Below are 18,857 nucleotides of genomic sequence, written 5' to 3' on the forward strand. Positions count from 1 at the left end.
GTATATATACACAATGGAATACTACGTGGCAATGAGAAAAAATGAAATATGGCCTTTTGTAGCAACGTGGATGGAACTGGAGAGTGTAATGCTAAGTGAAATAAGCCATACAGAGAAAGACAGATACCATATGGTTTCACTCTTATGTGGATCCTGAGAGACTTAACGGGAACCCATGGGGAAGGGGAAGGAAAAAAAAAAAAAGAGGTTAGAGTGGGAGAGAGCCAAAGCATAAGAGACTGTTAAAAACTGAGAACAAACTGAGGGTTGATGGGGGGTGGGAGGAAGGGAGGGTGGGTGATGGGTATTGAAGAGGGCACCTTTTGGGATGAGCACTGGGTGTTGTATGGAAACCAATTTGTCAATAAATTTCATATATAAAAAAAAAAAGAATGAAACTGGATCACCTTTTAATAGCAAACCTAAAAATAACTCAAAAGGGATTAAAGACCTAAAATCATCACAATCCTAGAAGATTATATAGGCAAAAAATTACTCTTATAATACAGGCAATAATTACTCTCATAATAAAGGCAATAATTACTCATACATCAATCATAGCAATATTTTTTTCTGGATATGTTTCCTAAGGCAAGAGGAGCAAAACCAAGAGTAAACTATTGGGGCTTCATCAAAATAAAAAGATTTTCCACCACAAAGGAAACTATCAGCAAAACAAAAGGGCAGCCTAGTGAATGGGAGAAGACATTTGCAAATGATATACCTGAAAAAGGGTTAATATTCAAAATATATTTAAAATGTATACAGCTCCACAGAAAAAAAATCAAGCAATCTGATTGAAAAATGTGCAGGGAATGAGAATAGCCATTTTTTTTTATTTAAATTCAAGTTAGTTAACATACAGTATTGTCATGGCTTCAGGAGTAGTACCCAGTGATTCATCTCTTACATATGACATCCGGTGTTCATCCCAAAAAGTGCCCTCCATAATACCCATCACCCATTTAACCCATCCCTCCAACCACTTCCCCTCCAGTAACTTTCAGTGTTTTCTTTGCATATGAGTCTCTTATGGTTTGCCTCCCTCTGTGTTTTTATCTTATTTCTCCTTCCCTTACCGGATGCTCCAAAGAAGACATTCAGATGGCCAACAGACACATGAAAAGATGCTCAACATCAATAATAATCACTGAAATGCAAATCAAAACCACAATTAGATATCACTTTATAACTTTTAAAATGGTTAAAAGACATGAAGTAACAATTAGTTTTGACAAGAGAGAATGTGGAGAAAAAAGGAACCCTTTCTTGTACCTTCTTGGTAGGAATGTAAATTGGTATGGCCACTGTGGAAAACAGTATGGAGGTTCTTTGAAACAATTAAAAATTAAAATACCACATGATCAAATAATTTCACTGATGGGTATTTACACAAATAAAACAAAAATAATAATTCACAAAGATATATGCACCCTTATGTTAATTGAAGCCTTATTTACAAGAGCCAAGATATGGAAACCACTAACTTTCCCATGAATAGATCAATGGATAAGGAGGTTGTGTGTACACATGCAGTGGAATATTATGCAACCACAAGAAAAATGAGATTTTATTTTATTTTTTAAACAATTTTTAATGTTTATTTTTGAGAGAGAGAGAGAGAGAGAGAAAGTATGAGCAGAAGAGGAGCAGAGAGAAAGGGAGACATAGAATCTGAAGCAGGCTACAGAGTCTGAGCTGTCAGCACAGAGCCCAACATGAGGCTTGAACTCACAAATCATGAGATCATGGCCTGAGCTGAAGTTGGATTCTTCAGCGACTGAACCACCCAGGTGCCCCCAAAAGGAAGAGATTTTAGACAGCATGGATGGACTTTAAGGGTGTTATGCTAAGTGAAATAAATCAGGCTGAGAAAGTCAAATACCATATAGTTTCACTCATAAGTGGAATATCAAAAAATAAATTAATAAAAGCAGAATCAGACCTATAAATGCAGAAAACTGATAGTTGACATTTATGGGAATAAAAGGCATAGCATAAGAAATAATTAGCTATATTGTAACAACAATGTATTGGGATGGATAAGGCTACGCTTGTGAACATAACAATATATAAACTTGTTGAATCACTATTTTGTACAACTGAAACTAATGTAACATTGTGACAACTATATTCAAATGAAAAAAATCCTCAAAGTGTTACTATTGAAGGATTATTAATAATAGTATTTATAATAATCATTATCCATAGTATAAATTTAATTGAAGTATTTTAGTATATGTTTATTGATGTTAATGCAAACTGTGTTTGTTTATTACAATATTGAATAATACATAAGATGTACATAGTATTTTAACATTTTTTAAAATTGATGTTACTTTAAAAAAATGGTTATTTCTTTAGAGAGAGAGAGACTGCACACAATTGGGGAGGGGCAGAGATAGAGAGGGAAAGAGAGAATCTCAAGTAGGCTCCAAACTCAGTGAGGAGCCTGATGTGGGGCTTGATCTCACAAATGTTATATCATGACCTGAGCTGAAATTGAGATTTGGACTATCAACAGACTGAGCCACGCAGGCACCCCAAAATTTATGTTACATTTTATTGAAGTATAGTTGACATGCAATATTATATTAGTTTCGTGTGTACAACATAGTGATTCAACAATTCGGTACATTATAGAGTGCTCACCATAATACGTGCAGTTACCATTTGCACTATACTACATTGTTAAAATATTATTGCTTATATTCTTTGTGCTATACATTTCATCCCTGTTATTTATTTTATAATGGAAAGTTTGTACCTCTTAATACTCTTCACCTATTTTGTTCATCCTATCATCCTCTTCCCCTTTGGCAACCACCAGCTTGTTCTCTGTACTTAGGTGTCTGTTTCTATTTTTGTTTATGTGTTCATTGTTTGTTTTCTTTTTTTGATTCCACATAATGAGCAAAACCATATAGTATTTTTTATTTCTGTATCTGATTTATTTCACTTCACATAATACCCTCTAGGTCCATTCATGTTGCTGCAAATGGTAAGATGTAATTATTTTTTTAGTTGATATATACACACACTACATCTTTAGCCATTCATCTATGCATGGACAGTTAGATTGTTTCCATATCTTAGCTATTGAAAATAAAGCTGCGCTATACATAGTGGTTCCTATATCTTTTTGAATTAATGTTTTTGCTTTCCTCGAGTAAATACCCAAAAGTGGAATTACTGTATGATATGGTACTTCTATTTTTAGGTTTTAGAGGAAACTCTACACTGTTTTCCACAGTGGTTGCACCAGTTTATATTCCTACCAACAGTGTGCAAGTGTTTACTTTTCTCCCCATCCTCACAGACACTTATTATTTTTGTCTTTTTGATACCAGGCATTCTCACTGGTGTATTGTATTATATTATATTATATTATATTATATTATATTATATTATATTATATTTATTGATGTATGACTACTATTAGTTATTATTAACTATAGCACAAATTTAATTGAAGCTTTTTTTCTTAACAGGCAAGAAGTAAACATCAGAATGTATGTTAATTCCATATCAAGTAAGAATTGAGTCTTTGAAATTCAATATTACTTAGATCATATTCAAAGTTATTTTGGGGACAAGTAACTTTTGTTTTTTTGGAACAAATAACCATTCAAAGTAGTAAAGCATAAAGTGCCTGATATCTCTTAAAATTTAAAAGAACCTATATGCGTGTGTATGTGTATATGTGTGCATTGAAATATATGTGTGTTTAAGTATTTCTGATCTTAATGTGGGTTTGTAGTTATTTTAAAAGAAAATATTGGGACGCTTGGATGGCTCAGTCAGTTAAGTATCTGACTCTTGATTTCAGCTTAGGTCATTGTCTCATCGTTCATGGGATCAAGCCCCATGTTGTTCTCTGTGCTGACATAACAGAGCCCGCTTGGGATTCTCTCTCTCTCTCTCTCTCTCTCTCTCTCTCTGTCTCTCTCTCTCTCTCAAAATACATACATAAGTGAGTAAATAAACAAATAAACTGAAAAATGAAATATTTAGTTTGTTCTTCCTCATTATAACAAATCTTAATTACATAAGTTTCCTTTTATTTAAAAATCACAATTACAAAGCCCAAAGTAGAGATAAATCACAATTACAAAACCCAAAGTAGAGAAGAAATATAGTCAAAATGACGAAAGTGGACATACAATTTTGTTGAAAAGCTACAACTTAAATAAATTTTTCCTTATATATTGAGCTGATATCTTCCTGCACTGATACAACTTTTACCCACTGGAAATAAATAAAGTCTCTAACATTGTGACCAAGACCACGGACTCTGAGCCAAATTACCTGTTTGAATCTTAGCTCTTCCCCATTATGAGTTTCAGCAAGCAGTTTAACCTTTCTCAGTGCTTCATTTTTGTATATCTATAAAATTGAAGCAATTATAAATTTTATTATCTAACTCAGTGTTGTGTGAATTAAACGTGCTTAAAACAGTCTGACACATAGTAAACACTATATGTGTTAGTAGTTGTGGTTATACTGTTACTATTATTATTATACTTTCATATAACAGTTATTTAAATATTTGAATATAGGGATCACATCCTTCATTAATCTCCTTATATCCAGGAGAACTATACTGAATTAACTCACTATTTCTTCTTTTGATGTTAGAACACCCAGATAGTTTGATCACTTTATTCTGGATGTGCTCAAGGGTGTATATACCAATCTTTAAATAGGTTTCCCTGAAATAAATTCAGTATTTGGGTTTGTGGCCCTAATTTTTTGTGGCTTGGATGTCATTGAGGTCAGCGGTGTGCTAAAATATATGATCAGATTTAATCAATAGAGACTTTATGGACTACTTTATGCTCTGCATTGTGCTATTATGAAGACTATAGAAGTCACATTGCCTGCAAGATAACCAAAATGACAAAGAAAATAAATCAAAATATATAAGATGATGTTTGAAAAGAAACAGCAAATTTTTCTCCATTTTACATTCCTACTTATTGTATTATATTAACTATTATGATTTAAGTAAAAATTGTGAAAACATGTTTAATTTAAAAAATAAAGCTACAAATGTAATTTTATATACAATTTAGTGCTAAATGAGGAAATTAGCTTTTATTTTCCCTAATTGATATGCAAATATACTAAAGAATCCAGGGAAGGAAGCTATATTTTGAGTTATAACTTAGTTTAATTTAAGCAATATATTTCTTAAGAATATTTCAGTGCTGATGGAAGTCTGCCTATTAACTGCAACTTGTGCATTGTTCTCACTCATTATAGTCAGTGAATCAAACAGAAAATTATGGAATCAAGATTACTTTACTTTGACATTTCCCAAACCACTCCAGCCAGGTAGAGAAAAGAGATTAAGATCTTCAGAATTACAAATTTCAGTTCCTGTAAGTATTGAAAATGTCATTTTTTAACTAAATCTAAGACTATACAATATATTAATTTAAATAAAAAATATATAATTTGAATTTTAATTCCTTTTGGAAGCAGATATTTTAAATTTATAATTCCCTGTACAACAGATTACCTCCATCTGTTTCAGATATACTTGTATTTATACATAATTCTCATTTTCAAAGGCATTATATAGTAATAGGCTATGGAAGCTACAGAACCTAATGATGAAACTGGTGAGATCTCTCAGGAAATGTTTACCAGCTGCAAAAACATCTAAAATTTGAACCTTAGAACATGGGCCAATGTTGATGAGGTTTCAGGGCCTCTCCATTTTCTTTAATCTGGCATTCAGGATACTAGATACAGGGACATTCAAGATTTTACCTCTTTTATATAAAGTGTAAATATCTTATTAATTAGGAAAAGGAAGAACTAGCTTACAGAGGTCACCCATGGTGATATCAAAATATGTTTTAAAAGCATCACCCAAGTCAGAGTAAGTCAATGCATTTATTTGAGTGCCATTTCCACATCTTTAGTGGTCCAAGTTTCATGCTTCTCTTTATGGTCCTCCTTTAATTCTATATGACCATTTCATTGGTGAAGTCCCTACTGAATAGTTAAAAGAATATAAGAGCTAAATGCAGAATTAGTGTATGAGATCACTATGAAAACCAGATTTGACAGATTTGAGATTAGGAATTTAAAAAAATTACAGTACCTTTACACAAATTAATGGTATCAATTTTTTTTTTTCATTTTATGTCCTTGTTCTGGGAAATAATTCACACCAGGGCTCTAAGTCTCTTGATTTGATCAGAGACCTTAAAAGCAGGAGTACAAAGTGAGGCTAAGGCTTGAAGCTTATAGTTATCATAAAAATTGTCATGACAATCTTCATGGGCATTCAGCTTATTTCTGAGCTAACTTGGGGATGAAAGGTGCACAAAATGTTTCAAATGATCTCTTCTATACAGGGGTTGAAAAGGAACCCACTATCAATTGTGAGGATGAGCCCTTAAATGTCATGGATCATTACGGGCCTGCTCTAATCCCTATAAAAGTCATTGAGAAAATACCAAGATTTCTTCTAAAGTCATTTTATTTCTAATATGGAGTTATCTCACAGACGTAACCCACACAGAATGTTGATATTTTTTTCCATTTGAACTAGATAGTTAATGAAAAGCTAGCCTACTTTCATGTTTCAATATTAAAAAGACATAACTCATTTGGGGCACCTGGGTTACTCAGTCAGTTAAAAGTCTGACTGATTTTGGCTCAGGTCATGATCTCATGGTTGTGTGACTGAGCCCTGTATTGGGCTCTGTGCTTGGCATGGAGCCTGCTTGAGATTCTTTCTCTCCTTCTTCCTCTGCGCCAGCCCCACTTGGTCTCTTTCTCTCTCTAAAAATATATACATATTAATAAAACTTATTCAAAAATGATTAAAATTATTCTAATCTTTTCAGAGACATGACAAAAGAAAATTAAAGCAAGTTGAGAAGCCAGATCATATAAGGATAAGGCATTCTTTTAAAAAAAATTCCCAAAGGCCATCTGTTTACTTAACTGTCAGGAGACAAGCTCTATTCAGAAATCCTTATACTCCTAAAACCCATCCTGAAAATGGAGAATCTGAAAAGTCCAAATATGACACAAAAGGAAGAACTTTACAAAGAAATCCCAAAAAAACCAAAGGCCAACATGAAACAACTCCAGAATCCAAAACAGTAAATGATGAGGAACCTGAAAGAGGAAAGAAATCAGATAAAACTCAATCAAAATTATCACATAAAAGTGAACTATTCGAGAAGCCAAAGTTTAAATTGGAAACAAATCCAGAATCCAGAGATTTTAAGACAGTTTCAATGGATCCAAAAAAAGATAAGAGAGATTCAAAGAAGTCCAAGGACACAGATAATGAGTTCCTATGTGCAAAGAAGGATTCTAAGGGCTCAAAGAACAATTCTGATGTCAAATCACAGACTTGCTCAAAAAATAGTTCAAATATGGATTTCATATTGTATATAGAGGAGTCTGGTGCTGAATCCATGAAATTGGATATATGGTTAAAGAATTACTCTCACAATAATTCAAAGAAGCCTTCAAAGAAAGACACAAAAAAGGATGCAAAGAGCTCTGATACTGAATCTGTAGATTCAAAAGATGCAAAGAAAAATGCAAATAAAGATAAGAAAAGTACAAAGAAAGACAACAAGAAGAAAGATGCAAAGAAAGATGCAGAGTCTACTGATGCAGAATCTGTAGACTCAAAGGATGCAAAGAAAGATTCAAAGAAGGCTAAGAAAGATTCAAAGAAAAATGACAAGAAAAAAGATACAAAGAAAGATGTAGTGTCTACTGATGCTGAATCTGAGTCTGAACTGGAGGCAAAAAATTGGAAGAAAGGTGAGAAGCAGATCAAGAAAGACTCAAAAAAAGATGACAAGAAAAAGTCCGCCAAGAAGGATGCAGTGTCTACTGATGCTGATTCTGAATCTGAATGGGATTCAAAAAAGGGTAAAAAAGATGAAAAAAATTATAAAAGAAATTCAAATAAAGATGACAGAAGTAAGTCTGTAATGAAGTCTGAAGAGTCTACTGAAACTGAATCTGATTGGGAGTCAAAGAAGGATAAGTATGATTCAAAGAAGGCTAACAAAGATTCAAAAAAAGATGCCAAGAAACAGGATGCAAGGAAGAATACAGAGTCTACTGATGCTGAATCTGATGAATCTTCCAAGAAATACTCAAAGAAGACTAAGACAGTCAAAAGTTCAGATGCTGAATCTGAAGACTCCTTATATAAACTGGAGGCTAAAAAGAAAGGAGTTGACGAATCAGATGCCACATCTACAGCTTCAAAGAAGGAAGCACTGGAACTGAAGACAGAATTCAAAATTTCATCCAAAAAGACTACATTCAAAGAAAAAGGGAAAAAAATAGGTACAGGCAGAGTCCCCCCATCAAGAGAAAGACCACCACTACCTCCTTCTGAGCCTATACTACCATCACCCAAGGTCAAACGTCTCTGTCAGTGCAAGATGCCTCCTCCACCTCTAAAACCAAGATATGCTCCTTTGGTATGTTTACTGTGCTTTATTTTTAGAAAAAAATGACTATAATGAAAAACATTTTAAAGGTTTGAATTTATATTTTCCTTAAGAATAGTTCAGTTTTATTGGAATATTGACAAGTTAGGAACTAACACATAAGAGAGTACTTCAAAAGAATTCAAAAGAGTTGAAAAACAAGTGTCAAAAAGTTAATAATATTTAGACTGGAACAGAGAACTGGATTGTAACTTAAGGAAACATTTAAAAGTATTTGTAAAGAGAACACTACAAGAGTGGTTAAGTGTCCTATTCTTAAGAAGGAATAAAAAATTAAAATTGACTAAAACTTCTACAGTGGCAAATTTTAATGAGGTATGAAGACATTTCCTAGGAAGTTGCTAAATATCAACCAAAATCCAGAGATAGCAGGGTAAAAATGTAACATACAAGGATTCAAATATGCAATTAAATTATTTAATCTATATCTGAAATAAATTTATTTATAATTCATCATTCTTACTATTAATCAGAAAAAAAGTTAACTTGCTGGAAGTAACTAGATCCCTCTGGTTTATAACAGTCTCTTTCAGGTTAATTCCCTCTTTAGGGGAGTAAATGCTCTGTAAATTTAATTTCTTTTCTCTCCTCCAGGAGATCTCCTCTTCCATTCCCCTGCCTCCAAAATCTTGCTGTAAAGAGAAGCTTAATTAGACATCTCAGTTTGAATGTAGGGTCTCCTATTCCCCATGTTGTCCACTATGCTGGTTCTCTCTAATCTTTGGTTGGGGTGTAATTTATTTGCATGGTTTCTGAGCATCAATCTGTGTGCTCTGCTTTCACGTAATGTTTATTGTCAATTCTCTTCATGATAGGGCTTATGTTCTCTGTCCTGCTAAATTCAGAGCACCTGTAGATATTGCTGAGTCTTAACCTTGAGCTTCTTCTGTTAATTAAATTCTTGCATTAATTAAAATTTCCCTTCCTCCTCTTCCTCCCTGTTTTCCTATTCTTATTTCGTCTCAAATATTCCTCCTCTAATCTTGTGGGGATTTCCCTTTACATTTCATTCCAAGTTTTTTCTATCCTTGGTTTTTAATAAAATTTTATGTATAGATCTCCATTTTTATCTTCCTATATTTTCCTATTTTTATTTAGATATCTTAAAAAAAAAAAACTTCTGTCAAAAATCCTGGACTTTAAGTCCATTTTTTTCCAAGCAGACTCAAAAAGTCAGCTTTGAGACTTGAAACTAATTCATGACTTCTTTGTTAAAGGATAAGTCTTGGAGGTTGAATCAATGGATGAGTGACCACTAGCACAACAAGATTTACAAGAAATAAGAATGTATTGGTGTATAAATTTTAAAGTAAATGAAAAAAAAAGACCTTCAAGTAGCTGGATTATTTTCCATTAGATTTTTTTTATGAAAAATAAGTAAAATACAAGAAATTCAGTTGGGGACATGGATTGATTTTAATTGTAGAAGAAAATCTTTCAGGGTGTGTTATGGGCTTGTATACATTCAGACTGTCGCTTTAATAAACTTCCATGTGCATAGCTACCATTTAATTAGGCTCTTCCATCTCTATCACTTTACTGAAACTGCTCTTTCCAAGATTGCCATATATATGCTTGTGGCCACATCCACTGGTTTCTCCTCTCTCATCTTACCAACAGCATTTAAAATAGCCTCTCTCTCTTCCTAAAAAAAATGCATTTTACTTCTAGGACTCAACTATCATGTTTTCTTTCTACTTGTAGTTTTTGCCACCCTTATTGTAACCCCCTCTTCCTCATCTTTGATGTTGCAATGACCTAATACTTGGTTCCTGACCTTTTATATCTACAACCTTTCTTTGGTAAACTCATCTAATCCAATGGCTTTAAATATCATCTGTTTTAATTACTTCAAAATTAATACGTCTAGCTTGATCTTTCCATTGAGGAACCAATTCTTATATCTAAGCACCTACCTGAAATTTTTAGCATGAATTCTACTAGGCACCTCAAATTTAACATATCTTAACAACTCTCAACCCATTCCAAAACCTATACCTCCCCAGCCTTCTCCATCTTAGTAATGGTGCCGCCATCCACTCATTTGCTCTTTTAAAATCTGTATATCATCTATGATTCATCCATTTCCTCACTCACACATGTGATCAATCAATAAAATTTCTGTACTTTAGCTCCAAAATATATCCTGAATCAGTCCACTTCTCTGCATCTCAATTACTACTACTTTAATAGTTTCCATCATCATCTTTCTTGAAATTCTACAAAGGTTTCTAAGTAGTCTTGGTATCTCTATTCTCTACTGCTTCAAACACTTACCCTGGTTTTCAATGCCTACATTATCTAGACCCTCCCTATTTTCCACCCTCATTTTGTACCATGTTTCCCCTTTTATTATATAATTTAGCCAAGCTAGCATGTGTTGTTTGATTCTTATACACACCAAGATTATTTTCTTGCCAGGGATTTATGTATTTATGTATTTATGTATTTATTTAATGTTATTATAGAGAGATATGGGTTAAGAGTCATTGTGATGTCTGTAGGTTTCATGCTTGTAGCGATGTCTCTGGTACTTTGTCTCACAGGATCCCCCTTAGGATCTCTTGTAGGGCTGGTTTAGTGGTGACGAAGTCCTTCAGTTTTTGCTTGTTTGGGAAGACCTTTATCTCTCCTTTTATTCTAAATGACAGACTTGCTAGATAAAGGATTCTCAGCTGCATATTTTTTTCTGTTCATCACATGGAAGATCTCCTGCCATTCCTTTCTGGCCTGCCAAGTTTCAGTAGAGAGATCAGTCACGAGTCTTATAGGTCTCCCTTTATATGTTAGAGCACGTTTATCTCTAGATGCTTTCAGAATTTTCTCTTTATCCTTGTATTTTGCCAGTTTCACTGTGATATGTCATGCAGAAGATCGATTCAAGTTCCGTCTGAAGGGAGTTCTCTGTTCCTCTTGGATTTCAATGCTTTTTTCCTTCCCCAGTTCAGGGAAGTTCTCAGCTATTATTTCTTCAAGTACACCTTCAGCACCTTTCCCTCTCTCTTCCTCCTCTGGAATACCAATTATGCGTATATTATTTCTCTTTAGTGCATCACTTAGTTCTCTAATTTTCCCCTCATACTCCTGGATTTTTTTATCTCTCTTTTTCTCATCTTCTTCTTTTTCCATAACTTTATCTTCTAGTTCACCTATTCTCCCCTCTGCCTCTTCGATCCAGGCCATAGTTGTCTCTATTTTATTTTGCAGTTCATTGATAGCATTTTTTAGCTCCTCCTAGCTGTTCCTTAGTCCCTTGATCTCTGTATCCAGAGATTCTCTGCTGTCCTTTATACTGTTTTCAAGCCCAGCGATTAATTTTATGACTATTATTCTAAATTCACTTTCTGTTATATTGTTTAAATCATTTTTGATCAGTTCGTTAGCTGTTATTTCCTGGATGGTTTTCTGAAGGGAATTCTTCTGTTTTGTCATTTTGGATAGTCCCTGGAGTGGTGCAGGACTGAGGGGCACTTCCCCTGTGCTGTCTTGAATAACTTGCGTTGGTGGGCGGGGCCACAGTCAGACCTGATGTCTGCCCCCAGCCCACCGCTGGGGCCAGTCAGACTGGTGTGTGCCTTCTCTTCCCGGCTCCTAGGGGCGGGATTCACTGTGGGGTGGCGTGGCCCATCTGGACTACTTGCACACTGCCAGGCTTGTGGTGCTGGGGATCTGGTGTATTAGCTGGGGTGGATTGGCAAGGTGCACAGGGGCGGGAAGGGCAGGCTCAGCTCGCTTTTCCTTAGGAGATCCACTTCGGGAGGGGCCCTGCAGCACCTGGAGGGAGTCAGACCCGCCAGAGTGATGGATCCGTAGAAGCACAGCATTGGGTGTTTGCATGGTGCAAGCAAGTTCCCTGGCAGGAACTGGTTCCCTTTGGGATTTTGGCTGGGGGATGGGTGAGGGAGATGGCGCTGGTGAGCGCTTTTGTTCCCTGCCAAGCTGAGCTCTGTCGTCCAGGGCTCAACAACTCTCCCTCCCGTTGTCCTCCAGCCCTCCCACTCTCAGAGCAGAGCTGTTAGCTTATAACCTTCCAGATGTCAAGTCCCGCTTGCTGTGGGAACACACTCCATCCGGCCCCTCCGCTTTTGCCAGCCAGACTCGGGGGCTCTGCTTGGCTGGCGGGCCGCCCCTCTGCGCCAGCTCCCTCCCGCCAGTCCATGGAGCATGCACCACCTCTCTGCTCTTCCTACCCTCTTCCGTGGGTCTCTCGTCTGTGCTTGGCTCTGGAGATTCCATTCTGCTAGTCTTTTGGTGGTTTTCTGGGTTATTTAGGCAGGCGTAGGTGGAATCTAAGTGATCAGCAGGACGCGTGGTGAGCCCAGCGTCCTCCTACACCGCCATCTTCCCCAAGAACTGTATCCACCTTTCCAAAAGCAGCACATGAGATATATTTTGTTGGTTAAGAACATGGTTTCTCTAAAGAGCTGCAGACCATATGATACTAATGGGCTTTCTGACATCTGTTTTAACAAGCATTTCTACTCACACAAAATAAACAAATAATAAGGCATATTTTTTAAAAGAGTTTGGGGAGTCACAAAAGGGAATTGTGCATTCTAAGTGGAAGTCACAAAAGGATACATATATATTTTTTCTCATTTTTATCCAGGAAATTTATAAACAAACTGTTAATGAGCCTTAGGTCTGTTTTAGTATGGGCTCAATGAATTATACTACTGTTCATAATTATCATAATGGACATAATAAGGGCTAATGCCATGTTTCAAGACCACCGCTGTTTATTTTCCTGTATTAAAATAATTGACATTTGAAATTATGTTAGTAAAACATGTCATGATTCATAAACTGGAATAAAAAAATAATTCAACTTAATATACAATGTTATATTAGTTTCAGGTATATAATATACTTTTTAAATCCTATATCTTTCTCAGTGCTCATCAAAATAAGTGTACTTTTAATCCCCTTTACTCATTTCACTGCCTCCCCTCTGAAAACTACAAGTTTATTCTCTCTATATAAGGGTGTGTCTTGTTTGTTGCTTTTATTCTATGTATTTGTTTTGTATCTTAAATTCCACAGAATGAAACACGGTATTTGTCTTTCTCTGATTGACTTATTTAATTTAGCGTTATACCTTCTAATCCATCCATGTTACAAATGGGAAGATTTCATTCCTTTTCATGGCTAAGTATTATTCCATTGTGTAGATGTACCAGTTCATTTTTGTTCTTTCATCTATCAGAGCACACTTAAGATGCTACTGTATCTTGAATATTGTAAATAATGCTGCAATAAACATTGTGGTGCATATATTATTTAAATTAGTGTTCTTGTTTTCTTTGGGTAAATACCAAGAAGTGGAATTACTGAAGATATGGTAATTATATTTTTAATTTTTAAAGGAATATCCTTATTGTTTTCTGCAGTGAATATAGAAATTTGCATACCCACACAGTGTGCACGAAGATTTCTTTTTCTCTACATCTTCACCAAAATTTGTTATTTATTTATTTATTTTAGCCATTCTGACAGGTGTGAGGTAATATCTCACTGTTGTTTTGATTTGCATTTCCCTGATGGTTAGTGATGTTGAGCATCTTTATATATATATTTTTTTTTTCACCCTCTGTATATCTTCTTTGGAAAATGTCTATACGTGTCTTTGGCCCATTTTTAATTGGATTATTTTATGTTGAATTGTAAAAATTGTTTATATATTTTGGATATTAACCCTTTATCAGATGCAAATATATCTTTTGCAAATATCCTCCCTCATTCAGTTGGGTATAGTTTTGTTTTGTTGCTATTCCCCTTCACTATGCAGAAGTTACACATTTTGGTATAGTCCCAATAATTTAAATTCGTTCTAGTTTCCATTGCCAAAGGAGACATATCTAGAAAAATTGTTTTGATGACTGATGTCAAAGAGATTATTGCTTATATTTTATTCTAGGAATTTTATACTTTCAGGTTTCACATGTATGTCTTTAATCTTTTTTAAGTTTTTTTTTTTTGTGTGTGTGTGTATGGTGTAAGAAAGTGGTACAGTTTTATTTTATTTATTTATTTATTTATTTATTTATTTATTTATTTGCATGTAGCTGTTTAATTTTCTCAACACCATTTTTTGAGGAGACTGTTTTTTCCTCATGGTATATTCTTGCTTCCTTTGTTGAAGATTAATTGACCATATAATCCTACGTTTATTTCTGGGCAATCTATTCTCTCCCATTGATTTATGTGTATCTTCTTCTGCCAGAATTATATTGTTCTGGTTACTACAGCTTTGTAGTATATCTTTAAATATGAGATAGTGATAACTCCAGCTTTGTTCTCTTTCTCACGATTGCTTTGGCTATTTAGAGTCTTTTGTGATTCCACACATTTTGGGATTCTTTGTTGTACTTCTGTGAAAAATGCTGTTGGTATTTTGATAGGGATTGCATTAAATATGTAGATTGCTTTTGGTAGTGTGGACATATAAACAATACTTGTTCTCCCGATTCATGAACATGGACTATCCTTCCATTTGTTTGTGTCATCTTCAATTTCTTTCATTAATGTTTAACATTTTTTGGAGTACACGTCATTTACCACTTTGGTTAAGTGTATTCCTAGAAATTTAATTCCTTTTGGTGCAATATAAATGGGATTCTTTTTAAAAAATTTTTATTCATATTCTAGTTAATTAACATACAGTGCAGTATTGGTTTCAGAAGTGAAATTTAGTGATTCATCACTTATATATAACACCCAGTGCTCATCACAAATGTGCCCTCCTTAATATCCATCACCCATTTAGTCCATCCCCCACCAATCTCCATCTGTCAAACATCAGTTTGCTATCTTTAAGAGTCTCTCGTGGTTGTTTTCCTCTCTCTTTTTTCACCCTTTCACTTATTGTCACCTGTTTTGTTTCTTAAATTGCACATATGAGTGAAATCATATAGTATTTGTTCTATTCTGAACTGACTTATTTCATGTTGCATGATACACTGTAGCTCCATGCATGTTATCATAGATAGCAAGATTTCATTCTTTGTGATGGCTGAATACACACACACACACACACACACACGCACGCACACACACACATGCACATCTTCTTTAACCATTCAACAGTCAATGGACATTTGGGCTATTTCCATAGTTTGGCTATTTTTGATAATGCTGCTATAAACATCGGGTGCATGGATCCATTTGAATCTGTATTTTTGTATCCCTTGGGTAAATACCTAATAGTGCAATTGCTGGATAGTAGGGCAGTTCTATTTTTAGTTTTTCAAAGAGCCTCCATACTGTTCTCCAGAATGGCTGCAGCAGTTTGCATTCCTACCAACAATGCAAGAGGGTTCACCTTTCTCCACATCCTAGCTAATACCTGTTGTTTCTTGTGCTGTTCCTTTAACAATTCTGACAGAGGTGAGGTGGTATCTTACCATGGTTTTTATTTGTATTTCCCTGAAGATGAGTGATGTTGAGCGTCTTATCATGTGTCTGTTACCCTTCTGGATGTCTTCTTTGGAAAAGTGTCTATTCAACTTTTCTGCCCATTTCTTAACTGAATTATTTGGCATTTTTTTGAGGGGGGTGAGTTGTATAAGTTCGTTATATATTTTGGATACTTACCCTTTACTGATATGTAATTTGCAAACATCTTCTCCCATTCTGTGGGTTGCCTTTTAATTTTGTTGACTGTTTCCTTTTCTACAGAGAAGGTTTTGTCTTGGTGAAGTCCCAATAGTTCATTTTTGCTTTTGTTTCCCATGCCTCTAGTGTCTTGTTTAATAGGAAGTTGCTACATTCGAGGTCAAAGAATTTGCTGCCTGTGTTCTTCTCTAGGATTTGGATAGTTTCTTGTCTCACCTTTAGGTCTTTTAACCATTTTTGAATTTATTTTTGTATACAGTGTAAGAAAGTGGTTCAGTTTCCTTTTTCTGTATGTTGTTGTCCAGTTTTCCCAACACAATTTGGTGAAGATACTGTCTTTTTCTCATTGTTGTCCAGTTTTCCCAACACAATTTGGTGAAGATACTGTCTTTTTTTCATTGGATATTCCTTCCTGCTTTATCAAAGATTAGTTGACCATATACTTATAAGTGAATTTCTGGGTTTTCTCTTCTGCTCCATTGATCTGTATGTCTTTTTTGGTGACATACCATACTGTCTTTATGACTACAAGTTGTAATAAGCTTGCAACCAAAAATTGTGATGCCTCCAGTTTTGTTCTTCTTGTTCAGAATTGCTTTGGCTATTCAGGGTCTTTTGTGGTTCATACAAATTTTAGGATCATTTGTTCTATGTCTGAAAAATGCTCGTGGAATTTTGGTAAATATTGCATTAAATGTGTAGATTGATTTAGGTAATATAGATATTTTAGCAATGTTTGTTCTTCCAATCCTTGAGCATGGAATGTGTTTCTGTTTCTTTGTGTCCTCTTCAATTTCTTTCATAAGTGCTCTATAGTTTTCAGAGTACAGATCTTTTACCTCCTTGGTTAGGTTTATTCCTATTTATCTTATGGTTTTGGTGCAGTTGCAAATGGGATCAATTCCTTGATTTCTTTTTATGCTGCTTCATTATTGGTTTACTGAAATGTAGCAGATTTCTGTACATTGATTTTATATCCTAGGACTGTACTGAATTCATGTATTAGTTCTAGCAACACTTTTTTAGCAGTCTTTCAGGTTTTCTACATAGAGTATCATGTCATCTGCAAATAGTGAAAGTTTGAGGTCTTCATTGCTGATTTGAATGTCTTTTATTTATTTATTTTTTTTCTGATTGCTGAGACTGACATCCAGTACTATGTTAAATACTAATAGTATAAGTGGATATCTTTGTCTTGTTCCTTACCATAGGGGAAAGGCTCTCAGTTGTTCCCCATTGCAGATGATATTAGTTAGGGGTCTTTATGGCCTTTATGATGTTGAAGTATGTTCCATCTACACTTACTTTGTTGATATTTTTTAATCAAGAATGGATGCTGTATTTTGCCTAAAGCTTTTCCTGAATTTATTGAGAGGATCATATGGTTCTTATCCTTTATTTTCTTAATGTGGTGTATCACATTGATTGCCTTGCAAATATTGAACCAGCCCTGCAGCCCAGGAGTAAATCCCACTTGATCATGGTGAATAATCTTTTAATGTATTTTTTAATTCGATTTGCTAGTATCTTGTGGAAAATTTTTGCTTCCATGTTCATCAGGGCTATTGTCCTATAATTCTTTTTAGTGGGGTCTTTGGATTTGGAAACAAGGTAATGCTCATGGAATGAGTTGGGAAGTTTTCCTTCCATTTCTACTTTTTGGACAAGTTTGAGGAAAAATAGGTATTAACTCTTCTTTAAATGACTGGTAGAATTCCCCCTGGGAAGCCATCTGGCCCTGGACTTTTGTATGTTGGAAGATTTTTGTTTGCTGATTCAATTTCCTTGCTGGTTATGGGTCTGTTCAAATTTTCTATTTCTTCTTGCTTCAGTTTTGGTATTTTGTGAGATTCTAAGAATTTGTCCGTTTTTCCAGATTGCCCAGTTCGTTGGAACAATTTTTTAAAAAATAATATTCTCTTATACTTGATTATATTTCAGTGATGTTGGCTGTGATTTCTCCTAATTCATTAATGATTTTATCTATTTGGGTTCTGTATATTTGTTTTTGAAAAGGCTGGGGGTTATTAATTTCATTAATTTTTTCTAACAGCTCTTATTTTTGTTGATCTTTTCGTGTGTGTGTGTGTGTGTGTGTCTGTGTGTGTCTGTGTGTGTCTGTGTGTGTGTGTGTGTTTTCTTTTTGTTCCTGTATCATTTGTTTCTGTTCCACTCTTTACTATTTCCCTTCTTTTGCTGGCTTTAGGCTTTATTTGCTGTTCCTTTTCTTGCTCCTCTAGGTATTAAGTTTAGCTTGTGTATTTGATACTTTTCTTGCTTCTTGATGTAGGCTTGTATTACAATATACTTCCCTCTTAGGACTGCCTTTGCTGCATCTCAAAGGTTTTGGACTGTTGTGTTTTTATTTTTCTTTCATCCCATGTACTTTTAAATTTCTTCTTTACTTTCCTGGTTATGCTATTCATTCCTTGGTAGGATGTTCTTTAACCTCCATTTTGTTGTGGCCTTTCCAATTTTTTTCTTGTAGTGATTTCAAGTCTCATAGTGTTGTAGTTTGAAAAGATGCATGATATGTTTTCAATGGTTTTGAATTTCCTGAGACTTGTTTTATGGCCTAACATATGATCTATTCTGGACAGTGTTCCATGTGTACTTGGTAAGAATGTGTATTCCCATGTTTTTAGATGGTGTTCTCTGAATATATATGTTAGATGCAATGTGTCATTCAAAGCTACTGTTTCCTTATTGATTTTCTGTCTGGATGATCTATCC

General features: G+C 34.7%; 1 protein-coding gene across 1 annotated transcript; it reads left to right on the forward strand.

Annotated features, from left to right (window-relative positions):
• Window positions 1-1,213: 1,213 nt before the first annotated feature.
• CYLC1 (cylicin 1) lies at window positions 1,214-9,164 on the forward strand. The gene is made up of 5 exons (XM_030304819.1): window positions 1,214-1,218; window positions 3,492-3,532; window positions 5,266-5,384; window positions 6,867-8,480; window positions 9,105-9,164. Exons 1-5 carry the CDS (start codon window positions 1,214-1,216, stop codon window positions 9,162-9,164), a joined length of 1,839 nt encoding a protein of 612 aa, XP_030160679.1.
• Window positions 9,165-18,857: the final 9,693 nt, after the last annotated feature.

The sequence above is a fragment of the Lynx canadensis genome, chromosome X, assembly GCF_007474595.2.
Source record: "Lynx canadensis isolate LIC74 chromosome X, mLynCan4.pri.v2, whole genome shotgun sequence".
NCBI classification, from domain to species: domain Eukaryota; kingdom Metazoa; phylum Chordata; class Mammalia; order Carnivora; family Felidae; genus Lynx; species Lynx canadensis.

Excerpts from the sequence above, each read along its gene's own strand:
- CYLC1 (XM_030304819.1), top strand. Across the intron at positions 3,533-5,265 it reads GTATGTTAATTCCATATCAA|TCAGTGAATCAAACAGAAAA; the intron begins GTAAGAATTGAG and ends CACTCATTATAG. Across the intron at positions 8,481-9,104 it reads AACCAAGATATGCTCCTTTG|GAGATCTCCTCTTCCATTCC; the intron begins GTATGTTTACTG and ends TCTCTCCTCCAG.